Source organism: Rissa tridactyla, chromosome 1 (genome assembly GCF_028500815.1).
Source record: "Rissa tridactyla isolate bRisTri1 chromosome 1, bRisTri1.patW.cur.20221130, whole genome shotgun sequence".
Taxonomy (NCBI): Eukaryota; Metazoa; Chordata; class Aves; order Charadriiformes; family Laridae; genus Rissa; species Rissa tridactyla.
This window is the reverse complement of record NC_071466.1, coordinates 12444292-12465960: the sequence shown is the minus strand read 5'-3', so window position 1 is coordinate 12465960 and position 21669 is coordinate 12444292. Positions and strand designations below refer to the sequence as shown.

The 21669-nt window shown below is 40.2% G+C and overlaps 1 protein-coding gene across 2 annotated transcripts; it reads left to right on the top strand.

Moving 5' to 3' along the window:
• Positions 1 to 447: 447 nt before the first annotated feature.
• On the top strand, positions 448 to 21041 carry CHORDC1 (cysteine and histidine rich domain containing 1). 2 transcript variants are annotated; one of them, XR_008466534.1, is made up of 12 exons: positions 448 to 771; positions 6895 to 6944; positions 8994 to 9050; positions 9526 to 9686; positions 10265 to 10365; positions 11453 to 11511; positions 12587 to 12657; positions 12886 to 12991; positions 14671 to 14790; positions 15452 to 15514; positions 16065 to 16259; positions 18593 to 21041. XR_008466534.1 is itself a non-coding variant. In XM_054202185.1 (11 exons), exons 1-11 carry the CDS (start codon positions 708 to 710, stop codon positions 16206 to 16208), a joined length of 996 nt encoding a protein of 331 aa, XP_054058160.1. In that variant the 5' UTR covers positions 448 to 707; the 3' UTR covers positions 16209 to 16489. The 2 variants fall into 2 exon arrangements, 1 of the variants encoding a protein (XP_054058160.1); XM_054202185.1 differs by lacking the exon at positions 18593 to 21041 and having other exon boundaries at positions 16065 to 16489.
• The last annotated feature ends 628 nt before the right edge of the window (positions 21042 to 21669 follow it).

Here is a 21669-nt window from a genome sequence, read left to right as displayed (position 1 = left end):
CGCCGGAGGCAGAGCACCAGCCCCTCGCTGCAGGCCCAGGCCCGGCAGGCCTGACGACTCCAGACGGGAGACCCAGAGCCGCTCCACGGCGGCTCCACAGCGCGCCCGGCCGCGGCCCATCTCCCTCAGCGCCTCCCGGGCCCAGCCGCCGGACGGGGCCCTCAGGAGACCGGCCCTGAGGAGACCTGCCCGACGCGACAGGGCGCTGGGGATGGGGAGCACCGCTGGAGGCCGGCGACAACCCGCCCCCAGCGGCTGCCGACGAAGGGTTTTCCAAGGAGATTTCACTCCGGCGTCAGCGCTGCCCGTGGGCGGGCAGGCCACGCCGTCGCCTCGGGGACGGGAAGACTCGCCATCCCCGCCGCCATCCCGCCTCCCCCGCGCCGCACGGCGCATGCGCCCCGCGACCCGCCGGCTCCCCCCCCACCACCTCGCCGTGCGCATGCGCCCTGCGGCGCCCGGCCACCGGCACCTTCCTCCTCCTCCCCTTCCTCCTCTTCCTCCGGCTCCGGCAACGGCTCCCCGGCGCCTGCGCAGCCCCGTCTGCCCGCTCTCCCCTTCCCCCGAAGTTTCGTGAAGATTCCGGAAGGCTCCGGCCGGCTCTTTCCGCCGAAGGAGCCGCCGCGCCTTCCGGCTGCCGCCTTCCCCTGCCCTGCCAGGTTCCGTTCTCTCCTCAGCGCCGGGGCTGCCCGTGCCGCTCCGCCGCCATGTCGCTGCTCTGCTACAACCGGGGCTGCGGCCAGCGCTTCGACCCCGAAACCAACACGGAGGGTGAGGGCGGCGGAGGGGGAAGGGGTGTGAGGGAGGGTCTGCCGGGGGGGGGGTGACGGGGGCCCTGCAGGGGAGGTGTGAGGGGCGAGCTGAGGCGCCCGCCCGCCCTCTCTGCCCTCCCCGTCTGCTGCAGCCGCGTCGCGGTGCGGAGCTGTCACACGGGTGGGCACTGAGGGGCAGGGGAAGCCCTGGCCTGATGGTCGGTCTGTCTGTCTCTCCCTCCCTCCCTCCCGCCATCGCGGGTCCCGGCTCGCTTCTCCCCGGGGAAGCTCGGTTTTCTGTCGTGTGTTTCTGTCGCGGTCGGGGGGGCGCGGGGCGCTGAGGCGATGCTGAGGGCTCTGTGGCGGCTGGACAGCGAAACCTGCCCGGGCCAGGAGTTAAAATCACAGAATCGTAGAGTTGTCTAGGTTGGAAGGGACCTTTTAGATCCTTGGAGTTATTCCTTTGCTGCGGAGGTGCCGGGCTGGAAGGGTCCTTTGTAATAATAAAGCTATTCACAGCAGTATGGGGCGGGGGGGGGGAAGAAAGGCAATAAGAAGCAGTTCCATACGTTACTGCGATATATTCTAAAGGTAGAAGCTGGAGGCCTTGAGCAACAGACGTTCTTCTTTTGAGGGCCTCGGTGGGTTTTGCATACATACTAGTTATCTTACCAACTACTGCTGTTGTTTTTTTCAATTATACTCTGTAGCCTTGCAGCGGGTAATTAAACGTCTCCTATGATACACATATATCTGCTTTGCCAAGAGCTGTGAGCTCATGTAGTGCTCCCCCTGCATATACTGGGAATCTAAGTACCTGGTGACACATCTTTAAAGCGCTATCATTTTAGGTTTTACAGTTCCACAGAGGCTGCCAAAGGGTGATCTGAGTTCTCGGCAGGCTTGCCCTCAGCTGGTTTGTGAAGTAACTCTGCTGGCTCAATTTCTAGAATGGCCTCTTTGCATTACCTTAATTTTTAGCGACCCACAAGATTAGAAGTAGGCTAACATGTTCTAGCCTGCGCATATTCTGCGGTTAAAGAACCATGGCATAAAATGTGTTTATTTTTCTGAGCTAAGTATTTCCAAAGAGACGGGCAGCATTTTGAGTAAGACTCGCTCACGTTAGTAATAGCAAAAGCAGGCACAGTTGTGAAATGCTTCCATTTAGTGATCTCTTTCACCACCATCCCCTGTGCCCCTTTGCCGCAAAAGACAAAGCAGATAGGGTTTTTTTTTAATAATAAAAATTAGAGAATCATAGAAGGTGTTGGGTTGGAAGGGACCTTTAAATGCCACCTAGTCCCACCCCCCTGCAGTAAGCAGGGACATCTTCAACTAGATCAGGTTGCTCAGAGCCTCATCAAGCCTGGCCTTGCATGTCTCCAGGGATGGGGCCTCCACCACCTCCCTGGGCAACTTGTGCCAGTGTCTCACCACCCTCATTGTAAAGAACTTCTTCCTAATGTCTAATCTAAACCTGCCCTGCTCTAATTTAAAACCATTGCCCCTCATCCTATTGCTGCATGCCCTTGCAAAGAGCCCCTCCCCAGCTTTCTTACAGGCCCCCTTCAGGTACTGGGAGGCTGCTGTAAGGTCCCCTCGGAGCCTCCTCTTCTCCAGGCTGAACAACCCCAACTCTCTCACCCTGTCCTCATAGCAGAGGTGCTCCAGCCCTCTGATCATCTTCATGGCCTCCTCTGGACCTGCTCCAACAGGTCCATGTCCTTCTTGTGCTGAGGGTTCCAGAGCTGGACACAGTACAGTTCCCACTAGGGCTTCATGACCTGTACTTGTTATTAAAATAGCGGTTCTTTACCACGTGTTCCTATGTTTGTGATCAAGTTATCGTAGACTCGATCTGGTTGGCATGGCCCTATGCTAACTGTGTGGTGCTTGGATTGGGGAAAACAACCACTTGAGAGAAGTTTGTTTCAGGAAGTGACTGGAACACTTACTGGAATTACTGTGTCCTAGACTGAGGAGTTCTAGATGTAAACATAGTTGTTCACACACCACTTCAGAAAACAAAATTTGACATTTTCTACAAAAGTAGAGTGATTATAACTTTCGGAATCCCTAAACTTTACCAAGGTCAATGAGATGATTACTACTTGGGTGTCTAAATCCGTATTTAGCTGTGATGGCTGTCAAGTTCAAATGGTTGTTTGTGTTTCAGAACTCTGTTTGGATTTACCTCTAAAACGTTGTGGGGATTAAACGTGTTAAACACCAAAATACTTATCCCTTTAATAAGAAGTTTTGCACTGACACAGTCTAATAGTTAAGCTTAGGGTAAGTATATTATTAGGAAGCTTTCTTAAATGAAAATAGGTAGAAAATAAGGCCTTCTGGCCCAAACTGGATTTGGATCTTTCAGGGGTTTTTGCCTACATTCACCCTGCAGTATAGATATTCCCATAGTGGTGACTGATGTAAGAGGCCGTTAATCTTCTCTTCAGAATCTGATGGCTGAAATAATATATGCGTGTATTTTCTGTAGAAACTCTCATTGTTTCCAAAAAATGAGCAAGTGGCAACTGGCTGATATGAAGGACTGTATGCCTCTTAAAGAGAGGCAGAAAAAACAGCCTGAGGGGAAGCAGTAAAGGTATGTCTACGCAGTTGTGACTGAGTGCACAGTTCTGAAGTCTCCTGTGGCATGCATGGCAAGGTACAAATTTCACATGCATTTTAGATGTGTTAACTACTAGTTAATCCATACTGTTAAAGACTTGTACGGCATCTGACATAGAAGGTAGAACTTAACTTCAAAGCGTTTTTAATTTTTTAATTTTTTAATTTTTTTTTTTTAACCTGTGAATGACCACATAAGCATTTCTAATCCATTTCCAGGCCAGGTCAAATTTTGCTGCTAAAACAGTGGTATGAGGTAGTACGTGCACACTTTGGTTTAGTTTTGAAAGCGGTGCTGCTTAATGACAGTTATAAAGGTGGTGTGCACAAACAGATGGAAAATATATATGTTACACGTGTTCGTCTTGATTTCTTCGTTGTACTGCAACATTTTTTGGTTTAGACTCTAATTTGGATCTTTCTTAATGCAGCTTAATTTGGTCCATTGCCAGAATAGTAGCATGTACTTTTTTGTGCTTGTTTATACCCTTTTTCCTTAGGCCAAACATAGTGATCTTGCATCTGGAAAATAAATATGATCACAGACCTGATGAAAACTTATTTTAGTATTTCTGAGGTGGAGTGACTGAGAGATGGAGTTGCAAGAAATGGTAGCCGAGACTTTTTGAGTCTGTGTGCCCAAAGTCAGTTTTCTTTAACCTTGTCTGGTCCCCACAGTTCAAACTCTGTTCCTGTAAAGTGCACCCTCTGATCTTCTGTCTTCCCCGCGGCTTTCTGTTTCTCATGCTGAGCCTTTCTTTTCTCTTTGAGCTGGTTATAAGCTCTTGCCATACCATGTTTGTCCTGTTTTCTGTGTTTTTTCTCCACCACTGTGAGAAGTAGTTCAGTGGAATTGGCTTCCCAGCTTCAGCAACCGCTTGAAAGCATCAGCTTCCCCAGGGTGCTGAATGAAGTTCATCATGTTTAATGACCTTCCATTGCTTTGGGGCTGTAAAGCATAGCTTGCAAAGTACCAGAGTGTTTCCACAGGACAGCAGGTTGGTTTGCAAGTTGTATATAGACAGATGTCTCATTTTGTCCTGAAAAATTCAACAGGATTTTGTTGTAAATACCTCTAAGTTTGGATGACCTGCACCATTTTCTACTTCGACATTAATGAAGTGCTTCAATGAATAAGCAAGGGTGTAGCAGTAAGGTGACAGCAGTGTGTGTGTGTATTGTGAGAGTGGGATTGGCTTGGGTATAAGATCAGCATAGAAAAAAGAACCCACCAAACAACCTGAAATTTTGTGATACTCTCGTCTCCAAAAATGTACTGAGGGTGAGAGAAAATGCCTTGCTTTGAAAAACCTTAAGTTTGTCTTGTTTAAGGAAAGGTATTAAAAACAATGGAGAGGGGACTTGACTTTTTTTTCAGTGGAAAACATAGAATAGCAACCAAGGGCTGGAAGTTTAACTCTGGCAAATCAGAAATAGACGTGCTTCTAATTGCTCAGGTGACTATTGCTGTGTGCTAAATTCCTTTTTTCCCCCACCTCGTCTGACATAAGTTTACATCCATAAAAATATCCTTAATCAAATAGGAATTACTGGGCTCAGTATGAGTGAAAATGAGTGACGTTTTACTGTCCTCCGGTACGTAGAATGGTCAGGCTGCTTAGTGGGTAAGTCCCAATGCCTCTTTTTGAGGTACTGCAGAACCTCAAGTGTCAAATGCATTTTCTGTTGTGGAACTTGCACGGCCCTCATGAGAGAGCAGCAGAGAGTGGGCTGGCACTTGCTCCATAATGTACCTCCTCTAGAGAGGGCTTCAGGAAGCAAGGAAAAAGGATTGGACTTGGCCAGATGGACAAATAGACCCTTGTCTGTGTCTGACGTGTGAGCTGGAGGATAGCCATCCCTGAGTTAATTGTTTTGGTCTCTAAAGGTCTTAGTCTCTAACTAAGGTAGTTTTGGTCTCTAAAAATGTTGTGCTGACTAACAGCACTTGTCTCATTTAAACCCACGTGCTTGTGAGGGATTAGAAGTATTAATTTAAGTCTTCTGATTCAGAAATAGTCTTTGCTGCAAACAGAGCTTAAGTTTACTACCATGATGCTTCTGATGACATACTTTCATACTTTTGGAAAAGAACAGAAAACCTCTGTTTTTACTTTTATTTGATTTAACAATGAAGTTCTGGTCTCCTTATACAAAATAACCACTTTTTTTAAAATTTGTTTTCCTACGACGTTTACATTTACAAAAGCATTAGTTTTTCATCCTGAAGCCAAAGGAATTGGTAGAAGTTCATGGATATATAAGTCCACCTGAATGACTTAATGTCCTGAAATATGTGCCTTTTGAGTTAAGGTGGGAACTGTCATCTTAAAGCAACATATCTGTCAGACTGTATTAGCGTGTTAGACTTAGGCACTGAATGTAAAACTAAAAAACATGATACTAAGCAAGATTTCTTAAAAATCTACGTATTTAAAAAAAAATGAAAACAACAGTTTTTAAGCCCGTTTAATATCTGTAGGCAGATTACTAATTTAAGTTCTTTATCAGTTTTCTCTTTTGCCTCTTATTTTGTGAATTGTGGTATTTTTCACTCTTTTGTTTTACAGAGGCTTATAATAAAAATTGTTACTGTTTCTTTTAGCTGTTTCTAACAGCAGCAAGAATTTTTGCTTTAAAGGCTAAAAGATAGCTAGTGTTTCCCATTGCTTTTAGAGTCAGGTCATTAAAATATTATCCATGCAGTATATGTCAAAGAAAAGTTATATAGTCAGAGCAATTATATTACACTTGGAACAAAAATACACCTGGTAGGTGAAAAAGGAACAGCTGATGCGTAAAAAGCTGTAGTGTTGATAAACATCTGTGAATATAAACAGTTCAGTTAATGGAAGTCATGTTTCAGTGTAGTGTTTGTACAGAACCTATTAATAATTAATAGTATTGACGTGTCTAAATTTTGTATGTGGAAGACTGGCCTTTGGGTTTAAGTCCTTAAGTGACCTAGGATATCACAAACAGTGAAAAAAGAAGCGACTAATTATCACGGAGAAAATAATGAACTCAAGATTTGTGTTGAGAGAATTTTTTAACAGAGTGCTTCTAGATAGAAAGCCTTGATCAGGTGCAAATAGATGTATTTGATGCTGTAAACCAGTATTTTATGTCTGTCGGGTGGCCATAGGGCCACCTTTTTTACTTCTGCTGAATTACCGTTAAGGACTAATTATTGATGAAGGCAAGGGATGGTCCACAGAAAATATACTTGCTCTATATGCAGTAGAAGTTTGTCCTTGATGCCTCCTTTCTGGTTTGTGTTGTATAATACAGAAGAAAAAAATCTGGATGATTTAGGTTTAACATACGCACCCAGAAAGCTTGTTCTGTGGGGTCTGTGTTTTCGTTCATAATTCTGTGCACGTGGGGAAGCAGGACAGCTCATGGCATACATGAGTTACAAGTGTGAAATTTTTGCTGGGTTTGTGATCAGGTGAATAATGATTCTTGGTATGCCTGAACGTTAACAATAGCCATTTTCTTCTAGATTCATGCACATATCATCCAGGTGTGCCAGTCTTTCATGATGCTCTCAAAGTAAGTATGCAACTCACTTTTTAAGTCTTATCTTTTCTTTCCATATGTGTAAAACAGTATGCTTGTTTTCCTTTTTAATTACAAATCTTCCATTTGTAGAGACTGATGTCCAGCCTAGCATGTTTCAGCAACCCCATGAAATTAGAAAAGCACACTGAAGAAGAAAATAAAAACTGGACTCATATGGTCTAAATGCTGTGCAAGTCTGTATGACACGTTTCCTATTGACTGACTTTGGGTGTCTCAACAGTTTAATTAGGTCCACTGAATAGGTCTTTGGAGGCATTGAGAGGTGTCATCATCTTTCAGTTAATTAACCTGCTTGGAATTCAGACCAGCTGCTGGTGGTCTTACAGGGCTAGTGAAGTAATGTGTATGTGACATTTGCCTGCTGTAAAAAATAATTGTGTTCTGTGCATCTGACAAATAAGTATGTTGGTGAAGTTGGGACACTTAAGTTTTTGCACTGAGTTAAGAGTTGCAGCTCTCCAGGATTCTTGGGCTACATCTTCAGTAGTGAATGAAATATACCTGTAACTGATCTCCAGTGCTTAGGCCAACTGCCATATTCATTATATTAAACTGTTTTCCTACTTCAGGATCTACTTGATGCATCCAAAGTGCCTGACAGGGAATTATCTGAGAGACAACTGACAAAGCAGTACTAGGAATCATTCTAACAGTGTAATAGTGTCTGGTGAGAGATCTGGTGTCCAGAAATGGAGCCTGGCACTGTATGCTGTACTAATACAGATGTAGCCTAAATGGCTTTTCTTGGGACACCAAACTGCTATTTAACTGAGCTTTGGGGCAAGCGTTTTCCTGGGTATTTAGGAATGGCTTCTGCTGACAGTGCATTTCAACCCTGTCCCATAATGAGGTGTCTTTTGACCCCATGGTAGCTTGTGCGTATGTGCTGGGCAGCATGTTTTCTGTGAGCTGTTGCTCATATTGCAGTATGTGACTCCAGAATCTGCCGTCCTGTGCCACTGGCAAATTGTGACAGATGCCATTAGATCAAATACGATACAGTTACTTAGACTATGGCAATTTGTTTTGTACAAAATCATAGTTGTACTCATAACGCAGTACATAAAACCTCTACCTAATTATAAAGACATAAATTATACAGTTACCTCAAAAGGTTGTGTTTATTCCCTTTTATATATGCACGGTTTTTAAAACAAGTACTACTTTCTTCCCTCTCTTTATCCTCTCTTGGCCTAATTAAAAATTTATCGTAATTTTGTATGAGCAGTTTTCTTCCTGCTATTAATTCTAGGCAATGTAAGTGGGCAGGGTGAACCTTTTGTCTCCTCAACTGTGGATATAGTTAATATTTTGAGGATATTTTAGAACCACCTACCAAAACTCTGTTGTGTCGCACTGCTTAAGCTTAAGCTCTCAAAGCGGTGGTACGTTCACTAGTCAAACTCTTGCCTTTAATAAGGTTCTTCGAGTTGTAAGATACCTTATTCACAGTAGCAAGATAATCTTCTCTAAAATTGGATTTCTCGTTTATATAATAAAAAGTGCTCTTGATTGATGTAGCTGGGTAGTTGGCTATGCAGTGCAGATATTCGGCTTTGTGGTGGAAAATAAGCTGTTGAAAGACTTGACTAGTACTCAAGGAAAAAAAAAATCCTCATCATTTTAGGAAGGGGGCCTGTACATTCTGCCACAGGTGACCCCAGTCTCAGGTATAGTATTTGCCTGGTTTGTTTATGTGTTACTTTATGAGTTAAAGTAACATTTCTGTTTTCTGTTGTACAGAGTTGGCACCTAACTTGTCGCGGAAATACTGCCTCACGTTTACCGAACTGTCTGATTAAGACAGCATGAGTGAACTAGAAATGGCAGCTGTAAGAGGTTTCTCTAGCTTTCAAAAATGCAAATGATGATAATATCGTCCAAAAAAGGGAAGAAAATAATCTCTAATCATGATGTGCCGCATCTTGTGAAGGAATATAATTAGTCTTTTGCTTTTTATAAGCTGTTGCCAAGTAAGATAGTCATGCTTGTTTTGTTTTTATTCCAAAATGTTTGTAGGGTTGGTCATGCTGTAAGAGAAGAACAACAGACTTTTCTGACTTCTTAAGCATTGTGGTATGTACTCATGATTATTTACAGTTTTTATACTTGTCAAATGACAGTGATTAGTGTTAAATTGTACATGTGCTTATATGTTTAAAATTTGCATACTTGTTAAAACTGTCTTAAATCCTGCATGCACTATTTTTCTTGATGTAATGTTCAAGTTGAGTCTCATTTTCAAGCTTTAATGGTTAAAAGTAGTTCTATCAAAACCTCTTTAAACGCTTGTTAACAATAAGGCAGGTCAATATTTTTTTGTTACTTTTCTTCATTATGGAAAGTATGCATTTTTCTTTAACATACATCCAAATGAAGATATTTTGCACTTTAGTCGTAGGATTTCCTTCGCAGCCAGTGTTTAGAGTGGGGTAAAGGAGAAGATGGGGCTGAAGAAATAAATCAAGAAAACTTGTTGCAGTTTTTGATAATTTTTAAATGTGCACACAGACTACACTGCATGTATATAAACGTATGCTTTCCACAACAGGGATGTACAAAGGGTCCCCATAACAGTGAGAAACCTCCTGAGCCTGTTAAACCAGAAGTCAAAACTACCTCTGAACGAAAGGAGCTAGCTGAACTGAAACCCAAATTCCAAGAGCACATAATTCAGGCACCAAAACCATTGGAAACAATTAAAAGGCCAAGGTACAGTATACAAAACTTAAGTTTTGCCAGATTTGTGGTCAGTTGGCTTGGTTATTCAGCGTTATGCATCTCATAGTGTAAAAGTTCCTGAATTAACTTTAAAAGAGCTCGTGTTTAGTAGCAGTGATGATGCTACCTTAAGCTTCAAAATGAGATAAAAGAAGTCTGGTTAGGACAAGGTAGTACTGGATATCTCAGCATTTAGTTTCACAGGAAACAAAAATTTCAGTCTAAAGCCTTGTAGCAAGAATGCCACTAGCAGTTGTGTTTAGTGTTTTAAACAGTCATAAAAATAATTTAAGGGTGCTTACATCTAGATTCCTTAATCTCTCTGATTTATTCTTATTATTGTAGAGTATTTAGGATTTCCTGTTGAAATCCAAACCTGCCTTATAAATATCCAGTCTGTTTTTCCATAAACAGTAAGAATTGGCATTTACAAATCTAGTTTATTTGTTTGCTGTTGTAAGGGAGGTTGGAAAGGAAGCGCCTTATAGCAGGATTAAAAGTTACTACTTTGTTGTCTTTTGTAAATAATTTTTCATGAAGCTGACATGAATACATGGACATTTTTTCAGCCCAGATGAGCCAATGACAAATTTGCAGCTGAAGGTGTCAGCCTCCTTGAAGCAAGCACTAGATAAACTGAAACTGTCATCCGAAAATGAAGAGAAAAAAGGTAAGGATGTAGGGAGGTTAAGTAGGTATGTGATGCTAATTGTCACTCGAATGAAATGCTGTTAGTTGGTGTTGCTTCTGAAGTGATTATTTCGTGTCATTATGTTCTTATTCTTAATAATCTGGGAAGTACTTTCCAGTCTAGGGAATGATAATCAAAGTTGAAATGTGAACAATGTGGAGACTTGGATGTTAGAAGCAGTATGTGGCCATTAAAATTTTTTGAACTGCCTGTTTTGTAAGATTTCCGGCTTAGAATGGACGTAATGGAAACATCCATTTCTGAATACATGACTAAAAGAGTTCCCAAAAAAATGAACTCTACTCATACATTATTGCAAACACGATGTCATATAACGCCTTTCATAAACTGCTTAAATTCCTCTGTTGGAGGAGTCTAGTTGGAAGGAGGAAGTCTAGTTTAGTTCTCCCTTATCTGTTTTTCCTCTTTTTTCTTTTTTTTTTTTTCTTCCCACAGTTTATTTGGAATTTGGTTCCACAACTAGACTATTCCTTAAGAAACACTTTCTAATTTCAGCCCACACTTGGGCTCTTTTAAACTCTTTTGTTCTTGTGCCAAAATTGTCATTTAGCTCTTCTTTCTACTTGGTATCCAAATTCTTTGTATGTGTGTATTTATAGACGGCAGTTGGAGCCTTTTACCTTTGTAGTTTTAAAAAACCGAACAAGATGAGTGATTGTTCTCTTCTGGTATGATTTTAATAATCCTCTTCATCAATGGGGGTTTTTTGCCCCACTTAAAACAGTGTAAAGGTATAGAAGCTAGAATCTGATGCATAGGAAGTACAGCTTTTGGAATGTTTGCATAATTTCTGTTTCTTTGTACCTTTCTGGCAGACTTCAGTGCCAGGGAGAAAACAGACAGCTTGAGAGGTGTTGGTTTTTTTTTTTTTCCCTAATCTACTCCTTATCTTGTTCTAATTCTTAATAAAAGCAAAATACTTAATATTATTTTGTATAATATGTATAATTATTATACATATTATATTATTATAATTATATATTATTAAATAATTATTAATTATACAATTCAGTTGCTATTTTCTATAATATTATTCTGTTTACAGAGGAAGACAGTGATGAAATCAAGATTGGGACAGCATGTAAAAATGCAGGCTGTTCAAAAGTAAGTGGTTCAGTTCCACTCTTAAACCCATCTGCTAAACTATTAAGTGTGCAGTTTTGCTTTCTTGGGTGTTTTTTTTTGTGTGCTACACATTGATTTGGAAATAGCTCAAAATCCATCAGGCTTAATGAAGGCACATTTGCTAACACACTTTAGTAAGGACAAATGTGGGCTGTTTTGTACTGTGGATGCAGTAAATCTGAGATTACTTTTTTTTTTTTTTAAAAAGCCTGTCCTGAACTTCTAATTAGTAAGCTTGCCAAACCCACGATACTGATGTGTATCAACTTAATATATTAAATATATAGTATTGGTGAGAGGTGGCTTACTGATAACACTTGAATTGCTTTTGATAATCTGTGTATAGGTCAGAAGCATCTGCCGATCTCATCAATTCATGCTTCCTGGCGGAAGGATCCACAAAGAAAATGTTTTAACACTCCTAGCACCAAAAATTAGTATTTATATGACATGGTCATTTAAACTGAAAGTTTTTTACACTGGCACCTTTGTGTTGTACAGAATGGGACGGTTGAATGAAAGTAGGTATTCCAGTGGACATCTGGCAGATTTTGCATCTTCTACTGAAACTCTGGTGGGAGGAAAATTTATAGTCTCTTGTTTGTATTAGGAAGAACTGATATGATATTCAGTGGCAGAGTCGTATGTTGTTTAATTTACTTCCTTTTGAGAATCCATGTGTTTTACGAATGATGAATTTAATTTATTTTCCAGTTAAGTACTTGTTTTCTCTGAATATTCAGAGTGTTTTTAAAGATAGATATCTCTGAGGATCGCAAGTGACCTTTATGAGCATAGGTGATGTCACCATTGATGTACGCCATTGAACTAATACAAAGTATAGCTTGTTTGAAGGAGCGCCAGAGAACCTTTTGGGAATGAAGGTTGAATAGTTATTTTGAAAACTAGGGCAAGCCATTAGATTTAGATTATTTACACAAAAGCTTTGTAGCACTTTGTTCAAAGTTTCTGTTGTGAGTTGTGTTTTGGTTTGTTTTTTCCTTTGGTCCACGTCCTGTAACAGTAACACGCTTTAAATGCTTCGTTTTACTAGACATACGAAGGACCACAAAGCGCAGAAGAAGTATGTATATACCATTCTGGTGTACCTATATTCCATGAAGGGTTAGTATTCAGTTAACTTTTAATTTTTTAATTCGTCTATTATGTGTTCATGCTTTCTTTGTAGATGTTGCCTTCTTTTCATTCTGTATTTCTTCTTCAGTCAAAAATGGCAATGTTTGAAGAGGGTATACTAAATTAACAGTAATGTTGCACAAAGGAAGGATCTTAAGTACTCACAGTAAATAGTGTCCTAAATATTGTTTGTTAATTACTTTGTGAATTTTCAAGGATGAAGTATTGGAGCTGTTGTAAAAGAAAAACATCTGACTTCAATACATTTTTAGCTCAAGAAGGCTGCACAACAGGAACACATGTATGGACTAAAAAGGATGCGGTAAGTAGCATTAACGCTGCATTTTGTAGCTGGCCATTCCGAATTTTTGAATACTGAAATGTAGTTAGTAGCTTGATTGAGTTATTACTGTAGTTGAGATCTGTTACAGATCACTATCTCTGAAATAATACAGAGGATATTACGCACAGCATGACAACAGAGAAATGGCATTGGAAGTCATCTGCGGTAGAAATATACTTGTAATAGAGTACAACCTTTCTTTTTAGTGATACATATAGTATCACTGTTCTATAGTACAAGTGGTTTAGGCAAATTCAGGAAAAAAAATAGCAGTCTTTTCTGCTTTGTTAGTTAAGAAAGTCTGTGGTATTCCATATACAACATATTCCATATGTAATCCTTTAAAATATAATTATTAGAAGTCTCTCCTCCCCCAAAGATCATGAAGAGAGCAGCCATACACGTGCTTGCCGTTTCATTCAGAGTTTTGTTGTTTAGGGAGGCATGGCAGGGTAGATAAGGTCGATGAGGTTCCACACCTGCAGGTTAAAGGGTCTCTTTCTGTCTACTTTGAATACGGTTTACACGCCTGAATATTTTTCTGGTCTGAATCTAATTCAGTGTTTTGGTTTGGCTACCGGTATAACAAATAGGGAGAGACCATCTGTGTAGTTTGTAGGTATTGTATTGCAATGTCAGGAACAAACTGTAGGATTACAAGGTGAAAACAATTTCTATTCAAGATTTAAAAAGATTCTTAGAGAATATTATAGAATGTAATAATGGAACCGAGCACTTCAGAAACATTAGCTGCTCACGTGTTGGATGCAGTTGAACACAAAATTCTTGTTACAAATGTATTGTCTATTGCTGAGGCAAAATAAGTTTGATACCGCAAACATTAGTAACATTTAACAGAAGAAAATTAAGTTATATTATGGAAAGTGTAGTTCTTCTAACTTATTCTGTAACAGTTAGTTCACAAGTCCTTCTTTTTAATCACGGAATTGCTGCTTGCTCAAAGCGCTTTGTGTTTAAGAAGTATTTTCAAGGACAGAAAGGGATTAAAAAAAAAAAAAAAGCTGAAGTTGTAAGCCTCAAGCAGGAGAGTGTTCTTGTAAAGAATTTACCCAGATGTTCAAACTATGTATACATTAAATGTGTGTATATTGAGATAATGGGCTTCTAGCTAACAGGGGTTTTTTGAGTTTACCTTTTGTTGTTCTTTTGGGTTTTTTTCACTCTTTATTTTTCCTGTGTCACAGAACAGAGAGTAATACTACATTTTTTGGAGCAATGTGAAAGTTTCTTGGAGTCATGGCTTTCTTTTTCTTTGTTCAGTTCCTTTCTACTATGGTCTGGATAACTGTAGTCTTGGAAAGGAAGTTAACCCAAGGAGTAACTTTTGGGGTTTTGGTTGTTTGTGGGTTTTTTGTTTGTTTTGTTTTTCTGTCACAATGTCTGAGTTTCTTACTGTAATCTGTGTTATAAGCCTTGATTTTTCTAATGTTTGCCAGGGACCAGTAGCTGAAATGCTTAGTAAAAAAAAGATATAAGTAGAGTCTTGCGATCTCCTGTGAACATGAAATATAGTCCTTTATTAGCTATGGTTATTGGCTATTAAAATAGTCCTGGGCTTTTGTTCTGACTAATCTTGTAAAAATGCTCCTGAATGCAATTTTAAGTCTTTTTTTTCCGTAACTTTTTCCTTTATATAGGGAAAGAAAGTAGTTCCATGCAGGCATGATTGGCACCAGACGGGAGGAGAAGTGACTATTTCTGTATATGCTAAAAACTCTGTTCCTGATCTGAGCTACGTAGAAGCAAATAGCACAATGGTGAGTATCTACCTTAAGATTTAATTTTATTTTTTTTTATTCTTACAACAGCTTGAAGTTAGGAAAATCTGTTCTCTGCTATATTTTCAAGGCAGAGGTAGCAAAAGAGTCTTTTTTGAGTAATAGCTTTTTCTTGGCTTTTGTGTTTGTTCAAGCATGTATAGCCTTTTTTTTCCCCTTCTGTTTGGACGACTGTACTTTGGGGTTTTTTTAAAAGCTGCAATATAATATGTCAAAAAAAATCTTTAGTTTGACTTTCACAATTAAAAACCAAGTGTGATGGTTTTGCATCACTGTATATGTAAATAATTATAGATTTGTAATTTAATTGTATTTGGCTTAATGTAATTTAATATTGTTGGTCGCAGTATGCTGTTTCATAGCTACTGATATTAAACAAGTGTTAAAATGCTTCTCTGATTTCTTAGTCACACATTTGGAGAAAATGATACAGCTTTCAGGATGTATGGCCACTATTGACTATGATACTGTGTCAGAATCTATTAGAATAGATTTTCACTTCTGTGTCCGAGGCACTGTTGGACCACTTTGCTCATTGTAGGATCTGAGTCCTAACGTGATTATATTCTGCTTAAACATACTTGAGGTGTCAAATGTTTCATTAGCCTGACAAAATGTTCTGTTGTTTCTTCCTGTCAAGTTAAATATCCATATTGTATTTGAAGGAGAAAAGGAATTTCATCGCAGTGTGAAATTATGGGGAGTAAGTATAAGAATAATTTTTCTATTTAAAAAAAAACCAAACAAAACACAACACAAAAAACCACAACACAACCCCTCGGCTTCCTGTTTTTCAAAACAGTTTCTTTTTCCTCATTACCCTGGTTATTGAAAGATACTCAGTTGCATGTCATTCAGTAATCTACATATAAATAGGAGTCTAATGCCATAAGTGATCAGGTATAACCTCATAGTTGACACTGCTTTGAGCAGAAGGTGACCTCTTGAGGTCCTTTCCGTCCCAGTTTGTCCTAATATCCCAACACCATGGTAGTGGTGTTGCAGAAAACACTTGACGCTGTGTAATTGCATGCTTACGTATGTGTTAGACCAACATTTACGTTACGTACGCACAGGCATATGTTCATAGGTTGGGAATGGGAGAGGGCTGACTTTTCCAGATAACAGAGGGAACTCCCATCTACCTAAACATCTACTAAAATTTAGTGACAGGATGCTTTTCTTACCTTCATTCCCAAATATCTAGCAGTCCGTTTCTTAAACTGAAGTGTGAAATATGTTTTCTGTTTTAGGTAATCGATGTAAAAAGGAGTTATGTGAACATGACGGCTACAAAGATTGAGCTTACGATGAGAAAAGCAGAGCCCCTATTATGGGCAAGTCTTGAATTACCGGTATCCAACACACAAGAAAAAAAAGAGAATTCAGATCAATAATGATTCCAAGAGACAAGTTATTTCCCCATTATGAAGTGGTGACTTGCTACTGTAATCAAATATTTAACTTTTATATAGATTCTTTTTTTTTTTTTTAATGCTAGATCATATGTTCCATGCTACAAAGAAATTTGATGCACAGTAAACGGAGGTGTAAACTTGAAGGGTAATAGCTGTTTCTGCTCTTGCTCCCAGGAGTATATTTATTCTAGTTGGAGTGTCTCGGTGGGGATTTGGAGTAAAAGAGCTATTGCCTTTTACTTGCACCCTTCCCTACCATGCACTGACTATCCAAATAGATGTGTTCTCAGTCCACTGTGTGTGTTAATTTGTCAAGTGTTCGGTTTAGACTGGATCTACTGGGTAGCACGTTAAATTCATCACTGTTCCTTATGAATCATAGAATCAGAATGGTTTAGGTTGGAAGGGACCTTAAAGATTATCTAGTTCCAACCCCCGTGCCGTGGGCAGGGACACCTCCCACTAGACCAGGTTGCAGTAAAGAATTTCTTTGTAATATCTGATCTAAGTCTCCCCTCGTTCAGTTTAAAATCACTACCCCTCGTCCTGTTGCTACACTCCCTGATAAAGAGCCCCTCCCCACCTGTAGGCCCCCTTCAGGTACTGGAAGGCCACTAGAAGGTCTCCCCGGAGCCTTCCCTTCTCCAGGCTGAACAACCCCAACTCTCTCAGCCTGTCCTCACAGCAGAGGGGCTCCAGCCCGCTGAGCATCTTCGTGGCCCTCCGCTGGACGCATTCCAGCAGGTCCATGTCTTTCCTGTGCTGAGGGCCCCAGAGCTGGACACAGTACTGCAGGTGGGGTTTCACAGAGCAGAGTAGAGGGGCAGAATCACCTCCCTCGACCTGCTGGCCATGATTTTTTTGATACAGCCCAGGCTACAGTTGGCTTTCTGAGCTGCAAGCGCACATTGTCGGCTCACGTCCAGTTTTTCATCCACCACCATCCCCAAGTCCCTCTCCTCAGGGCTGCTCTCAATCAAATCAAACGAAGCATACAATAATACAGATACAAAAATCTGAGTTTTTGAAGCAATCAGAATACAATTTTACATCTAGAATAAAAAAAGCACATCAACATAAATCCAAAAGAACACTTGTAGACTTGCTTTTTTGTCTTCTGAAACTAAGGTTCGTTTCAATACCTGTTGGCTGTGGAGGGATGGAATAAACGGTATTTTGCTAAGGATTTCAGTACTTGCTGACTCTTCTGCTGTCTTTCATGTATAAAAGCAAGAGATCAGATAAATAAAAACAAAGTTGGCAAGAGGGAATTTATTATTTTTTTTTACTCCTGCACCTTTGGTATGTGAATTGTTAAATATAAAAGTGAATGGGAAAGTATGTTCTGTCCTGTTCTACAACATTCAAAATTATCAGTCTTTTTTCGGAGTAGGTGGATATGTGTAGTAGAAGACGACAGTACACACTGTAGGTGTCTCAGGAAAACTATTTCCATGTAGATACACGTAGCTCTCGTTGCTGAGGATGGTGATATAAGAACTAAATTTGTCTACAGGACAAATCTTAGGAGAAACAAACAACAAGCTTTAAAATGTCCGGCTCAAATCACAATTGTACCTTTGAATTAAAATATTTTTTAAATATTGTTTCTTTTGAACAGCATAACCAAAGCGCTGTAATTAGAAACCAAGACCTTATTTTTTGTTTTCAGTTCTCTATCAGTAAAGATTTGTGGCTGAAAACAGGATAAAGATGAGACTTTTATCCAAGGAGCAATTCACGCAGTAATATTGCTTTCTCTTTCTGCTTGAAATAGTTTCTTAATTTTGGGTTGCAGCTGGAAGGAAAAAAAAAAAAAAGTTTTTGTGTAAAAGTCATGCAAAAGCTACACCATTATTTATTGTGCCAAAATTTACCTATGTAAACAAGCGATCCTGCAGACTGTTGGAAAGTGTGGATGCTCATCTTTCTACCTTTGCAGACCTGGAATAACGCCAAGAGAAACACAGGGCGTAGTAAAGGCGTTCTGACGTCAAACAGGGATTTCTAAGAATCTCACTGTTACCCAACAGGTAGAATTTGACTTGAGCTCAGAGTTCTGTCTCTAGCACTACTTGAAATCCTACTTCAGGCTTTAAATAGTAGGAAATACGTTACCAAAGAAACCAAACACCAAGAAAGTAACAGCGGTGCCGTATGCATGAAATTTGTTTTGGTGCTTCTTTGCCTTCATTTCAAGATCCTGTTTCCTCAGTGACTTGCAGGGTGCGGGGTTGCTTACTCCCTTGGGCCCCTAATAGAAGTTCCAGCCCTAAGTTCTGCCTAAAAGATTCTGTTAACCTCTAATAATGCCTTCTTTTTCTCTTGTTTTTTTCTTTTTTAAATGAATTTGAAAATGTCAGGTGCTGTGAAGTCATAGGGTACAAGCTTACAAAAATGTATGCCTGCAAATGGACCTCTAAAAATGGAACTCCAAAATGCTCCCTGATGTGCTCTGAACCAACATGTGGAGCTCTTACTAGTCCAGTTCTGAGAACAATCCCTTCGGTGGATGAAGAATTCTAGGGAGCTGTAGCTAGGAGCGTGCCATCTGTGGTTTGATGTGCCGGACTCAGACAGCGAAATGAGCAGTGTTCAAGTGACAGGGTAAACTTCTTATTCGACAAGCAAGTTCAAACGTGTGTCTATCCATATTGATATATAAATACCCTAAATAGATCAGTTTATTTGCATACTCACATGTCGCAGGCTTACATCACATAACATCCCTTTTAAAGAACTACAAGGGAAATGGAATTTCTTGGGAAAAGAGAATTTCTGTGTTTAAGCAAGTCATATTCTCCCTTTTTTATGCTACACGCGAAATGGAGAGAAATCTGCTGTTAATGCTGCCGGCTTTGGCAGCCCGTAACTATTTGTTACACTCTTTTAATGTACATTCTGCTGGTAGCTGAGTCAACTTGGTCACAAGCGCAGGAAAGCTCCTGTGAACATTGTCCTCAGTTTGGCTTTTGCTTTTTATTCATTCCTCCTACTGTTTTTCCCGTTGTTCGTACTTTCAGCAGAAAATTAAAGATACTGCAAGAGTTCCATAAGGACTTTTCTCCATCAGTGACAACAAACTCACTTTTTAAATTCAGCTGTTTAAAAAAGCAAGGAAACAAAAAAAACCAACCAGCTTTGATCAGGCAAGGTGGGGTCAGTTTTACAAATAACAGCCCGGTTTTCTATGGCCTGTGATGGTTTTGAAAATAAAAGGATAAACTTTCAGACTGCCATAAATCTTTTGTTTAACTGTATTAATTCTTAGCAGCCTTTTGTGGCGCATAGAAGGTGTCTGCATCCATCATCAAGCTGTAAAAGCTGTCGCACTCACTGAATTTGAGTGCTTGGAGCAGTTGCCCGGAGTGGTCTTCAGCACACGGATGTTTGATCCTGGTACGTCCTGAACTGACACCTTGACACCGATAGCAGGAGCAAAAGTGGAATTTTGATTTGGCTGTAACTTTTTTTAGTAAGCGTGAAGAGAAGAGGAAAGCAGCTGTAGTACCAAACCAATCTCGGTACTTCTCAAAAGCAACAGTTGGAAACCAAGCTGAGCAATTTTTCATCACTGCGGCTTTCAGCTGTCTGATATTAGTGAAATTAAATAATAAAGTGGGAACAAGTACGTACTGGAATACTTACTGTTAAATTTATCCTTTTTTTCATGTTTTCAGAAGTTGTGCTGTATTTAACAAGTGGGTTAACTTGCTCCAGGCTAGTTATATTTTTATAATTAATAAGTCTTTAAAAGCTGTAGTGGGTTTACATGTCATACATGTAGGCAGCGTATTACATGTCTCAGAACTTCCTTCACGATCCCTTTTGAGATACTGGGGGGGATACAAATCTGTGAGAGAAATCTTAACCTTTTCCATCATGTGTAAGCCCGTTTTGCTGCCTAGCGTTGTATGTCGTAGCTCTACCAACATTTCTCGGAGGAGCTGGAATTTCTTTTTAATGTTAATATACTGTTAAGCACTGGGCTGCTCAGCTACTCTGACCCTTAGGTTTTACATGACACTGATGTCACTTGACAAAAAAAATCTTCCATTGGATGATCTTCTGGAACAGGTACATTATCAAGTCACCATTTCAGTAGTCTAGGGGCTACTTTCAATAGGAATTTTGCCTTGAAAAGAAAAAAAAAATCTACTTATTCTACGCAACAATGCATTTTTTGCTTGAATTCTTTAAACATGGCATGAGTATCGGTTACACGCTGTACCTCTTGAGCGTTGGTCTTTCCCTATTGCTACTAAAATTTTTTTGTTTATCTCCGTTCAGGAACGAGATCCTTTTTAAAGTAATGAGTTACGTGTCTGGAACACTGTTTTAAGGTGGTAATAATTTTGCCATTAAAGAGAGTCTTGAATTACAGTTGAAGGGGGGAAATGTCTTTTTTGCATGGTCGGTTGATTCTGCACATTGATAAAACTTATATGCAGAAATTAATCTCATGTCTTCATGCTCTAGTTTTTTTCTAAATGTACTCAATAAAATTCTTATTACATGCTGGTTGCATTTGGGGTTTTTTTGACTTTTGTTACGGGAGAGGACTTCCCTTTGGATTTGCAACGCAGTTGGTAAAGGGAGACTCTGTGGTGAAGGGTTTTTTTTCCCCCACTCCATAGGTGAGGTTTGCAGTGATTTGAATCAAACTGGGGACCTGTCTCATTCATGGAAATTGTTCTGACCAAGAATTTTGAGCTGCCACAAAGTTATTGGAATAATTCCAAATGCAATGTTTGGGCTGTCTCTAAGAATCACACAGAATCACAGAATGATGGAGGTTGGAAGAGACCTCTGGAGATCACCTAGTCCAACCCTGCTGGCAAAGCAGGTCCACCTAGAGCAGGTTGCACAGGAACGCGTCCAGGTGGGTTTGGAATGTCTCCAGAGACGGAGACTCCACCACCTCTCTGGGCAGCCTGTGCCAGGGCTCTGCCACCCTCACAGGAAAGAAGTTCCTCCTCATGTTGAGATGGAACTTCCTATGCTCAAGAATGCTGAAGGTAGTGTAGCTCTGATGCTCTTTTTTTCTATTTTCTTGGGGTTTTTTGGGAAAAAAACCTCTGGCATTCCCACCACAGAGAGAAAAAGGACTCGCTTCTTGGGACCTGAAATTTTCTGTGGTAATAAAAGCTTTGTATTTTCTCATAGTTTGGGTAGATGTCTTAACCAAAGACAACCAAGATGCTGTCACAGACATTATAAACTAATCCCCAGTTACTGTGCCAGAGGACTGTTAGCCCGGCAAATCCAGTTTCTCTTGAGTTTATCTGCAAAATGCAGGGTCGGTGTTCGGGAGAGGGGTGTTACCAGTAAGGACGGGCGGGCAGAGTGCAGTGCTTAACACTTCTCTGTAGGGAGATTTCAACTCGTGTTCATAAATTCAACATTTTCCTGTTGAACTGATGAACATTTCGTTTCCTGA